General features: G+C 36.5%; 2 protein-coding genes across 2 annotated transcripts; one reads left to right on the top strand and one right to left on the bottom strand.

Annotated features, from left to right (window-relative positions):
* Positions 1-1,619: 1,619 nt before the first annotated feature.
* Datp (purine phosphoribosyltransferase family protein Apf) lies at positions 1,620-6,049 on the bottom strand. Its single transcript, XM_089638630.1, has 3 exons — positions 5,674-6,049; positions 4,701-4,822; positions 1,620-2,037 (listed from the first exon to the last, which is right to left on the bottom strand). Exons 1-3 carry the CDS (start codon positions 5,780-5,782, stop codon positions 1,822-1,824), a joined length of 447 nt encoding a protein of 148 aa, XP_089494756.1. The 5' UTR covers positions 5,783-6,049; the 3' UTR covers positions 1,620-1,821.
* Positions 6,050-6,304: 255 nt separating this feature from the next.
* LOC149418708 (GTP-binding protein Rit2-like) lies at positions 6,305-11,810 on the top strand. The gene is made up of 5 exons (XM_089638628.1): positions 6,305-6,777; positions 7,389-7,462; positions 9,631-9,822; positions 10,190-10,327; positions 10,449-11,810. Exons 1-5 carry the CDS (start codon positions 6,645-6,647, stop codon positions 10,566-10,568), a joined length of 657 nt encoding a protein of 218 aa, XP_089494754.1. The 5' UTR covers positions 6,305-6,644; the 3' UTR covers positions 10,569-11,810.
* Positions 11,811-12,025: the final 215 nt, after the last annotated feature.

Below are 12,025 nucleotides of genomic sequence, written 5' to 3'. Positions count from 1 at the left end.
AGGCTAAAGGGAAGGAGATGAGGAGAGGAAGGTCGGAAAGCACCTGGCTATTCAGATCTAGTCGCCAAACACGGCCATATCAAGCAACATTGCAATACTGAACTTGAGCAGTAAAAGGGTTGAGAAGATACAGTAAGTGGCATAAATAGAAGAGACTAAAATATACTAGGAGAGATGAGGTGATTTTGCACAAGAGCAGCGCTGTATAAATCGTCCAAATATTGTTATTATTATTATTAATAGAGACTAGATATGATGGACTCGCCGAACGTCACAGCGGTGCTGCCAAGGTCTGTTATCTATGTGAGGATATTGTGTCAGCGCTCTATTAGCAGCAGACACATACCTGAACGGATGAGAGGCCTCGTGTTGGCACTCTTGGGGGACGCGGTAGTCTCTCTCGCTGCAGCAGCTGGTCCTGTTTCTTCACCACCTAGGATTCTTGCTGCAGAGTATCCATCTTCTATCTTTGTTGAACGTCATAGTGGTGCTGCCAAGGTCTGTTATCTATGTGAGGATATTGTGTCAGCGCTCTTTATTAGCAGCAGACACATACCTGAACGGATGAGGGGCCTCGTGTTGGCACTCTTGGGGGACGCGGTAGTCTCTCTCGCTGCAGCAGCTGGTCCTGTTTCTTCACCACCTAGGATTCTTGCTGCAGAGTATCCATCTTCTATCTTTGTTGAACGTCATAGTGGTGCTGCCAAGGTCTGTTATCTATGTGAGGATATTGTGTCAGCGCTCTTTATTAGCAGCAGACACATACCTGAACGGATGAGGGGCCTCGTGTTGGCACTCTTGGGGGACGCGGTAGTCTCTCTCGCTGCAGCAGCTGGTCCTGTTTCTTCACCACCTAGGATTCTTGCTGCAGAGTATCCATCTTCTATCTTTGTTGAACGTCATAGTGGTGCTGCCAAGGTCTGTTATCTATGTGAGGATATTGTGTCAGCGCTCTTTATTAGCAGCAGACACATACCTGAACGGATGAGGGGCCTCGTGTTGGCACTCTTGGGGGACGCGGTAGTCTCTCTCGCTGCAGCAGCTGGTCCTGTTTCTTCACCACCTAGGATTCTTGCTGCAGAGTATCCATCTTCTATCTTTGTTGAACGTCATAGTGGTGCTGCCAAGGTCTGTTATCTATGTGAGGATATTGTGTCAGCGCTCTTTATTAGCAGCAGACACATACCTGGACGGATGACGAACCTCGTGTTGTCACTATTGGTGGACTTTCTCGCTGCAGCAGCTGGTCCAGTTTCTTCACCACCTATGATTCTAGCTGCAGAGTCTCCAACTTCATATCACCTGTTCCTGTTCTTCATTTTACTTAACTTAACTTCACTTTATTTCTGTAATATTTATATTTTTTGTAATACCTGCATCAACTGTAAAGCGCTCCTGAGGTGATAGCTCACAAAAGCGGTGCTATACAAATTGTTATAATCAATCTCGTTGGCATGTCTAGGGCCTAGGAGTTGAAAGGTCTTACGTAAACTGGCAACACTCAGTTTTCTTTCAAATCTCTATATTTTGAACCTAGAAGATCACCCTACGGGATTACCTGTTTGGTCGGTGGCAATGGACTATTTGAAACATAAAGCATCCAGGAATGTGCAATAATGTAGAGATATAAATAAAAACATTAATTTATTTTTCAATAAATTGTTGAAATCCAATAATAAATTTAAAACAATCGTCTATACATCAACGGCAATTCGATAAAACGGAATGATGACAAAACAAAATAATAGGTTAATGTAAGGTTATGTTTTTTTCCACATTTCTTCAATGTTCTGTTTTGTTGGAACCACATTAAAAATGAAATTAGGGTTCTTCCGTAAGTTCCTCCTGGGTGATCTGGCGTACTCGCATGTCGAAGTTGACCAGCAAAGAGTTGAAGTCTTTGAAGCCAGACAGGTCCTGGGCCTCCTCCAGTCCCAGCCATTTGAAGTCTGTGTGTTCGTCCGACAGTTTGATCTCCGCCGCAGCGTTCTTCAGTCTCGCCAGCCAGTATATCACCTCCTTAGGTTTGCCCTTCACCTTAACAATGATAAGGGGGCAAAAATCTATTATGAATGTATTTGATTTAAGGATAAACATAACAGAATTCATAATCTGCTCTTTCGTAGATGGATTTGCAATTTATTCTTTCAAATATTTAGACTAATTATTTGTTTGCGCCTGTACATACGCAATATGAATATAAATAAATAGTTTTGTCCGTGTAAAAACTCAATTCTTTCAAGAAAGGCATACAAATACGGTTTTGGATTGAATCACCGATACAATATATAATTCATCTTAATATTTTAAAGCATAATTTGCAAAGAGTGTATTTTAATAAAATAACTGCATCATCACCACTTATAAATGCGTAGATTATAATTTACCTTGTACCTTGGGTATACTTAAAAGAATTCATAATCAATTCTTTCGTAGCTAATTTTATTATTATTAAAAAACACTTAATGCAAGTTATGCTAGAATATTAAGATGAATTATTTGTTTGCGCCTGTACATACCTATGCAACATGAATAATATGAATAAGTAAGTATCGGCGATTCAATCCAATATTGTGTTTGTATGTCTTTCTTGAAAGAATTGAGTTTGCATCTGTACAAAAAGATTTATTAATACATGTTCTGTACGTGTAGACGTAAATAAAGAATTCGTCTTTAATATTATAAAAAATAACTTGCAATAAGTGTTTTTTCCTAAAATAATTATATTAGCGCCATCTGTGAACGAGCAGTTAATGAATAACTTTAAGGACGGGTTGTTTCGGAGAATATCAAACAATTCTTCAAATTTAAAAGTTAATTTTCAAGTTCTGTGAAAGATTTTTTCAAGTTCTGTTATTATTTCAGTTCTATCAAGTAACTAGCCTATAATGATACAATAACAGAACTTGAATAGAACATTCACAGAACCCGTAAATGAACGTTAAAATTTGATGAATTGTTCAAATTCTGTGAAAAAACCCTTCCATTGTTTACCCAGGCACTTTTTAATATTTTTTATTTTTACCACGGAAAACACTCAAACCCAACCGTCTGGAGCCAGTGAGACTAAGGCATTCTCAATCGGGGTATGTTGTGAGGCTTAAGGTAGTGAGGAAAAAACAACAAACGTGGTCAAAGCAATTTAATGCAACATTTCAATTCTGAAAGGTGGTCTTACACCAGGGCGATACTGAAAGTATCTTCTACTCTGGAACGTGCCGCAGATATACTATTCAAGGAGTTTGGGGGTAAAGTGAACAACGTTGATACAATGATGCTTCAAAGATAAGAGTTAAATTAGTTGCTTTCTAATTGTATTCAGACATGTTCACAAAGGTTGGATTATAAAGCTGTTTTTTTGTAGATATTTTCAGACAGAAAAATGTAAGTACATTTTATGTATAACTTCCTCAATGATTACAATAGTTCTGTGTCATTTATAATGTAAAAGAATATCAATTACTTTCGATATAATACAGGGTGTTGAGGAGTAAAGTGCACAAACTTCGGGAGGTGATTCTACATGATAGTACAAGTAAGAAAGAAAAATTACTTTTTCGAAATTTCAACATTTTAAGGTAGTTTTCCGGTACATAAATTGAATTGTTTGTATGGGAAAAAAAACAATGGAATTTCCAAAAAACATAATTTTTCTTTTTTCCTCACGTAGATCACCATCACGTAGAATCACCTCCCGAAGTTTGTGCACATTACCCCCGGATACCCTGTATATTATTTTAACCGGTTGTGTGCCTTAAGCGCATATACGCGCTTTAGGTAGCCGTGCTCACAAGGCCGACCGTATAAAATTAGTGTATAAACATGTTGTTCTATATGAAGATTTGATTTCGTGGCCTGCCGGTACAACCACACCAAATACCTGACGGCAGAGAAAGGGTTAAATGAGTAAATTGAGAAATAACATAAATTAGTCTTAATAATTTTTGTTGTTTGTTTTTGGGGTGTTGTCGGACAGCGTTGCAGTGTCCATCATCAGGGCAGATCCGGACATTGCAACGCTGTCCGAAACGTCGGCTAAAGAAGGAGTTAGCGCAACACGGCATAACACCCCAAAAACAAACAACAAAAATGCTTTTGGCCGTGAGAATCTAAAAACTTACCTAGTCTTAATAAAATTTACATGTGCATGTCAGGATTTGAACCAGAGACCTCCGGCTTCTGAACTAAATACGGCAGTGCATCCTACAAGATACTGATTTTAATATGGATAGCAGCACCAAACTTTGACTCACCCCATTTATGTGAATATGGCATAGCGGCAGCTTTTTGCCTTGGCAAAATTGTCCAATTGGCAAAACTCGTCTAAGCAAGAGCTCATCCTCTTCATTCTCACATGTCTTATATGAAAACGAAGAAGAAAGAAGATACTAGAACAACGACGTCAGTTACGACATCTTGCTGGGACTAGTTTATTAGCGCTGACAACTCCATTTTGATGGTGAGAATGGGGTCGAGTCAGCATTTGCTGAAATGCTGACCGTTAGATCCGCCCCCGATGGATTGGTGACTTTTGCCTGAACGGCGATTATATTCAAAGTGAAAAGGTAGATGCCCTTTTGTTTCAAGAAGACATTTTTTTTTATACGAATATATTCTTAATAATATTCTCTACACCACTACACGCACATATAACGTGTGTGAATAAATTGTGCTCGATATGGAAATGTGAATTAGAATACCTTGTAGTGGAGGCTTTCTTTAATATCTTTATAGACCTCCAGGTCCTCCTCTACAAGACCAGACTCTTCCTGGGTCTCCCGCAGTGCCGTCACCCAGTCTGTTTCATTGGGGTCCACGTGACCTAGAAAGTAATACATCATTATTTTTTATTTGTCCAACTGGTATTACATTTACACTGAAATCATAAAATATTTGTCAATTTGGTAAAGGTTACGAATTCCGCTTCACGGTAAATATGGAATGTTTACTTTGAATTAATACTTGAATTTAGTTATATTATTACTAAAAGTTACTATAAATTTTGGGGAACCTTTAATAACGCCTGCTCGCGTCCCCTTTAGAGTTATACCCCAGTTTTCAAGTAGTTTGTGGGCTACGCTAGGTTTGTATAGACTGGTTTGTGATTTAATTCTAATACGATATTATGAATATAATCCAACTCTTGATATGAACATAGTCGCCGTCGGCTGCGACTATAACGGCGCTGCATACTAATTGACATATCGCATAAGTGACTTAATAAACGAAATTAAAATTAAAAGTGCGTATTTTTCCGTCTCCCCTGACATAATAAATCATGTTTTGAATTAATAAAGCTAATTTTTGATCATGTTTTGAATTAATAAAGCTAATTTTAACCATTTATTTGAAAGTGAAATATTGCGTATTAAGAGTGAGGAGGAATAAGAGAAAAATAATGTCAATTTTTCCACGCAGTAGGCCCTGTGTAAAACAATTTCCCGCAGAGCCAGGAAAGGAAGTTCAGCGAAGCAAAAAGGTACGAGGGGTGGTAGGAATCTGGGGGTCAGTACCTCCAGAGGTGTATCCCCTCTAGCTGTGATGGTTTGAGAGAGTGCGGCTGGAGAGGTCGAAGGAATTCCCTGAATCGGCCTTTCCAAATCCGATCCGCCACGCGGTTGTTGGGCAGATGTAACAAAATGATAAGACAGTATTGAATTCTAAACGACTTACCTTTCGGCGGAGACCAGTGGAAATCTCCGTAGGAGGCCTTCATCAGTAAATACTGTACAGCATTGTCAATAGTTCGAAAAACTACGAGTCCGGCTGCTTTTGTAACCATTGTTATTATTAAATTTGTACTTCGATCTTTGATAATCAACAGTAAAAATCTATTAAAAAATTCTATTTTCAAAAATATATTTTGTTTATAAACGCACTGAATACACAAAAACCGTATTCGTAAATCAAATTCGAAACAATATTGTATGACAAGGAAAACTCAATTGGATTAGAGTATAATCAAATAACGTAGAATATATTGTATTTTCACAATATTTGAAAAATAATAAATGACAAGAACTGTCAAAATGATGTTGCCAAATATTTGAAAAATAATAAATGACAAGAACTGTCAAAAAGATGTTGCCATGTCAGGTACATAGATAAACCAAGGGCATATACATAGACTGGCAATTTCTGAGAGATCGTGATTTTAAAAATATATGTTTCGCATAATATATTACTATTAAAACTTACAAAAAAATTCGAGTACAATCATTGGAATAATTAAAAATAAAATGTGTATTTGTTTTCACCTTCAAAATATTTTTGCGCGTTGGCAACAGTAAACAAAGATGTCAAACTAAGATGTCAATCCGTCAATCGTTCGATCAGCTGGAAGTGGCATATTGTAAAATAAGTATTTTCCTATAAAACTACAATAAAACGAAAAATAAGCAATAAAAGTTTACTGGTATTTTCATATTTTTATAAAGATTGTCCTAAAACATAAGCGCAACGATAAAACGCGACTGTTAATTAATAAAATTACGTTCAAGTTTAGTGACAGCGAAAGGCGTTTGCTTCGATGACATTTCGAGTCGAAATCGGGATTGTTCCAATTTTGAACAGTTAAAGTGTTTTTTTAAATGTTTTTTGAATGAATAAATAAGAACTGTAGTGGAATGTAGTTTAGGTTTAAGATGGAGGGAGCCGTCGCGCGGGTTCCGCGCGTGTATAAGATCGTGGTGTTGGGAGACGGAGGGGTGGGTAAATCCGCCGTCACTCTGCAATTTGTCAGCCACAGTTTCCTCGACTATCATGACCCCACTATTGGTAAGCCTTTCCTTCCGTATATTAGACATTTGCAATTCGGCCAAAGTCAAGGTCTTGCCCCTGCATAATGTAAACAATGCAACTCCCCCAAAATTCTGCACAAATCTATAATAATAATAACCGTATCTTCATTTCTGTCAAATTAATTAATTCCTGACATTCAAACGTCTCTATCTAATAAAGTAGATATTTCTATTTCTAATGATATAGTTCAAGACACAAACAGCGGCTGACCGTAGACTCAATACAATACATGATTATAATAATAATTAAAAACATTTAGTACTAATATTTTATTTTTGGAATAACATAATGAGTAAAATCCCAAATTGTAATATTTAATCATTGAAGATACTATTAGTGACCCTTTTCCATTTGGTCATATGTTAACCAAAAATTATCTTTATTTTCTTAACGCATATTTTTATTGGCTGTTATATTTATGTATGATTACAAGATTCTTCCCGAACTAAATGCAAAGGTCGAATTAGCTCAGTGGTTAGAGCAGAGCCCCGGCAAGGCCAAGGTCCTGGTTTCAATTCCTAGATATTCAACTTGGGTTTATGTTATTTTTTAAGAATGAATGAACCTCAAAATCATTTTATTTTCAGAGGACTCGTACCAGCAGCAAGCGGTAATCGATGGAGAGCCAGCACATCTGGATATACTGGACACCGCTGGACAGGTTTGTCAAACTATTGGCATTGAAACCAGGCGCAACTGAAAATGACAATTTTTTTAAACAAAGTATAGACATATCGACCAGTGGCGGCTCGTAACTTTTGAGTGTGATGATAGATTGCTAAAGTTTTAAAAATTCGATATTATTGATGTTGTTTAGTCTGAATCGATTTTTTATGATGATTTTTTGGCCAAGAAGATCTTTTCTACTACAACAACACCAATGATGCCATTTTGTAATATTAGCATTCTAATACATCCAAAAGTCACGAGCCGCCACTGGTATCGGCTCTTTTCTACAAAAAGCATAAATTGATTTTGAAAATTTATTATTTTGTCTAAAATCATGAATCATGCATTTAAGGGTTAACTGTAAACATAAATGAATTCATAATCTGCTCTTTCAAAGATGGCGCTAATTTAATTATTTCACTTAAATAAAGTTTTGCAAGTTATGCTTTAAAATATTAAGACCAATTATTTGTTTGCGCATGTAAATACGCAATACAAATATGAATAAATAGTTTTGTTCGTATAAAAACTAAATTCTTTCAAGAGAAGCACACAAATACAATATTGGATTAAATCACCAATACAATTCGACCGGTCAGTGGTTGAGTGGGCATAGCGCTTGGGTCTCACCCGAGCGTCGCGTGTTCGATTCCTCGGCTGGCTAAGTCCTCCATCACAACACAAGCAACATTTTCGGCTTTCTGTGGTGGTAGTAGGAGATTTTCAAACATTGTTGGGTTATTCGTAACCCGGGAATGTTTGTCTTTCTTTTAAAAAAAAAAAAAAAAAAAAAAATATTGTATTTGTATGCCTCTCTTGAAAGAATTGAGTTTTTATATGGGCAAAACTATATATTCATATTTTATATGTACGGGCGCAAAAAAATAATTTGTTTTGATGTTGTAAAGCATAACTTGCAAAAAGCGAATTTTAATAAAATAATTTAATTAACGCCATCTACGAACACGTAGATAATAACGTACCTTGATCTCAATCTTAAAGGGCACTTGTGTTTTGTGATGAAAATCCTTCAATTTGTCTATTTATTTATGGAATTCATAATATTTTACACACTGATTTTACTTAGACGTTATTAACAAATTGGAAATAATTATTTAAAAAAAATTCTCTTGAAAATATGAATTTACGATCTTGCGTTTACGCATTTTTATCGCTGACGCAAAACGTATTCACTGCTAACAAAGCTGCTCAGTACTCAGTACTTTCCAAAACCCGGCAGCTAGTGGAAGTGTATTCGCACCACTCTTATTAACCCCTCCAGCATTTGAGGGTCATATATGACCGGGCGTCCATATTTAGTAAACATATTTTTATAAAAATAACAAAAATTATGGAAATACATAATTTTTTGACGTTAGAAAGAGAAATAATAATTCTTTCCAGTTTGCCTCAAATATTCATACTGGAATCCATTAATAAAATCCTAAAAATAGCCAAAATGAATAATTTCATGCCACTATCCTCACAATGGGTTCAACTTTAAAAATTATTTCTTTTTTTATTATATGAACGAGATAAAAGTGAAGGTACATTTTTCTTACAAATTCACCAAACAAAACAAATGTGTTTTCAAAATATCAAGTTCTCGCAATTTTTCTATTATTGGAGTAAAAAATTAAGTAAAATGTGGTTATTTTGACAACATTTTTCACGTTTGATATGAAAATTTTATTATTTATAAATGGTAATGTTTATTTTAATACACCGCAAAGATAATTTTATCTAGTTTCTAAAACAGTATTTGTTTTTATGGAAAATTAAAAAATAAGATTTACATAGCTCATTTGAAATACACAAAAAACATTGCAAACTGAACAAATATGATACCAGAAATCACAAGTCACAATTAAAGCGCCCCTGAGTTGATAACTCACAAAAGCGGCGCTATAAAAACTGTCCAATATTTATTTATTTTATCAGAAACTTTTTTGAAAGATATGTTTTGAGGAAAAAACATAGATAGTTGTTGTATTTAACAATCCATGTACCTTATAAGATATGGGGTTGTCTGAATCAATATAATGATACAATATTGGGTTGTCTTAATCAATATAATGATATAATATTGGGTTGTCTTAATCAATATAATGATACAATATTGGGTTGTCTTAATCAATATAATGATACAATATTGGTTAGGTGGAGTTCACAGCCATGAGGGACCAGTACATGCGTTGCGGAGAGGGTTTTGTGATCTGCTACTCCGTGACTGATCGACAGAGTTTCCGTGAGGCGGCGGAGTACCGGCGCCTCATCGCGCGCGTGCGTCCCCACGAGGACATCCCCCTGGTGCTGGTGGCCAACAAAAGGGACCTACATAATCTGCGCAAGGTGATACTTTATTATTATTAATTTAGTTATTTATTCAATTTCATTTATAATAGAAACAAAGAGAGATACAATGTGGTAGCGTGCTGACTGTCACTAAGCTACGACCAAACTATCAAAGCGGCTATGCAATGTAAGTTATACGTTTGGTGTATAGGTAGAAACGAATTGGTGTCGATGTGCGTGGATGCGATTTTCAGTAGGTGCACGCGGTTTTATACTAATAATGGTTCTTGGCCCATCTCCCTCGTTTCTGTTGTTTATGTTCCTAATCATCACTTCATGATGTCTTCTACGTATGTCTTGAGCTATTTTAAGTCTTAATTTTCACTAAACTAATGTTGGCAACATATCATTGTGTCCTCTCCAGGTGACCTTTGAGGAGGGCCGGCAGCTGGCAATCCAGCTGGGCTGCCCTTTCTTCGAGACCTCGGCAGCCCTGCGTCACTACATAGACGATGCCTTTCACGCATTGGTCAGGGAGATTCGCAGCAAGGACCACCGACAGGTAACACATAGACTAACTCCAGGTGTTCTGCCCCTTCTTCGAGACCTCGGCGACTCTACGCCACAATGCCTATGACAAGTCTAACAGGAGGTCTCACTGGTTCACGTGTTGTTTATTGCAGAGTGGTCTGGGTGGCGGGCGGAGAAGATGGCGCCGCCTGCGCAGCATCCTGGCGCTGGTGTTCCGCTGGAAGCCGCGCCGTGGGCAGCCACCGCCCTCGCCCTCGCGCCTCCTGCCCTGACCACACCTTACGCCTCCCACCCCCAGCTTCCGACACTTCCCCATCGAGATCTCTTCCTCCTAAACTTACTGTAATTAACAAAACTAACCAACCCAACCACCCACCTAACCCGCTTGCCCTAACTCACCCTCACTTCCACTGCAGTAACATATCAAATCCATTTATACAACCTAACGTAACAGACATATAAAATCAGTCTACGAAAACCACCCAACCTAACTTTTATTACCGAAATGTAAACGTAACCTAACTTTTATTGCAATGACGCAAACTAACATATCAAATCAATCTGCACAAAACAACCTAACTTTATAGAATTTATTTTATGAAATTATTATGCAAAACACACAATGATAGCCTTCGTAAACTACTTATTTTCTAAAACAAATAATTAAAATTTAAAATCAGTCCTACACCAAATAACCAAACCCAACTTCAAAAGCAGAATACAATACTAACATTAACTCAATCAATGATATAGTCCGCATTATCTAATCTTACCTACGTCCCAACCTAACCTTACATTCCAAATCTTTTTGAGTATCCACAGTGAAAACATTAAAATTGTACAAAAAAAAAACATAGACCCTGTAGACAATTGATTTGAAAAAGTAACTAAATTGACATAACGTAGGAATATTTTTAGACTCTGGTTCATTCAAATTTGAATAATAATTGCAATCAAATTAAAATGAAGGGAGTTTTAAAAAACCTAAAAGCTGTCTTCGAGGAATGAGTCTCAAATTTATCTAAAAATTTTAATGTTGGATCGAATCTGACATTTTGCCTAACATTTTTAACACTCTTTCTCAGCACAGAAATGGGGATGGGAGATGAATATTTATAAAAAGTAATTTATTCTAGGTATTTATTAAAGTAAAATTAATATTCTGATGGTTTTGGATCTCAAATAAATTATTCAACGTTGCATGTGCCAAACACTGGGAATGTTACCATTTTAGTAGTTAATTTAATTTATTAGAATTCATTTTAACGCTGTGTTTTTAGCGCATTGTTAAATTTTTATTTATTTATTTAAAAAAATTTGCTTTGTTAATTTATTTATTTATATGCCTAAAAAGGTTTTTTACATTTTAGTTGATGTAATTGCTTTGTCCACACACCGTGAGCCATTTCCAGCTAGCTAATAAGTTACCAAGCGGTTAAACATTAATGAAAAGGCCCAAATGTATTTTTACACTTAATTCTGTTTTTACACGGTGGATTCGTTGCAAAAAAAGTCCGTGGTTACATTGTGTATGGAAAAATGGAAGATTGGTTCCATTTTGTATACAGGGTGTATCGGCACGTACCTGACAAACGGATGTTACCGGACAGCAAAGTGCCCATAACATTTTTTACTCCAAATGTGCTAAGGAAAAGCTGGTTAAAGTTTGTCAGGTACGTGCCGATACACCCTGTATAGCTGTCGGACATTAAAAGCATCCGCTTTCACA

This window comes from Hesperophylax consimilis, chromosome 13, assembly GCF_061612785.1.
Source record: "Hesperophylax consimilis isolate HC1 chromosome 13, BYU_Hcon_1.0, whole genome shotgun sequence".
Classification (NCBI taxonomy): Eukaryota; Metazoa; Arthropoda; class Insecta; order Trichoptera; family Limnephilidae; genus Hesperophylax; species Hesperophylax consimilis.
Note: the sequence above shows the minus strand (reverse complement) of the source record. Positions and strands in the feature narration are given on the sequence as shown.

Excerpts from the sequence above, each read along its gene's own strand:
- LOC149418708 (XM_089638628.1), top strand. The coding sequence starts at position 6,645 with ATGGAGGGAGCCGTCGCGCGGGTTCCGCGCGTGTATAAGATCGTGGTG. Across the intron at positions 6,778-7,388 it reads CTATCATGACCCCACTATTG|AGGACTCGTACCAGCAGCAA; the intron begins GTAAGCCTTTCC and ends TTTTATTTTCAG. Across the intron at positions 10,328-10,448 it reads GCAGCAAGGACCACCGACAG|AGTGGTCTGGGTGGCGGGCG; the intron begins GTAACACATAGA and ends TGTTTATTGCAG.
- Datp (XM_089638630.1), bottom strand. The coding sequence starts at position 5,782 with ATGGTTACAAAAGCAGCCGGACTCGTAGTTTTTCGAACTATTGACAAT. Across the intron at positions 4,823-5,673 it reads CCACTGGTCTCCGCCGAAAG|GTCACGTGGACCCCAATGAA; the intron begins GTAAGTCGTTTA and ends ATTACTTTCTAG. Across the intron at positions 2,038-4,700 it reads AAGAAAGCCTCCACTACAAG|GTGAAGGGCAAACCTAAGGA; the intron begins GTATTCTAATTC and ends ATCATTGTTAAG.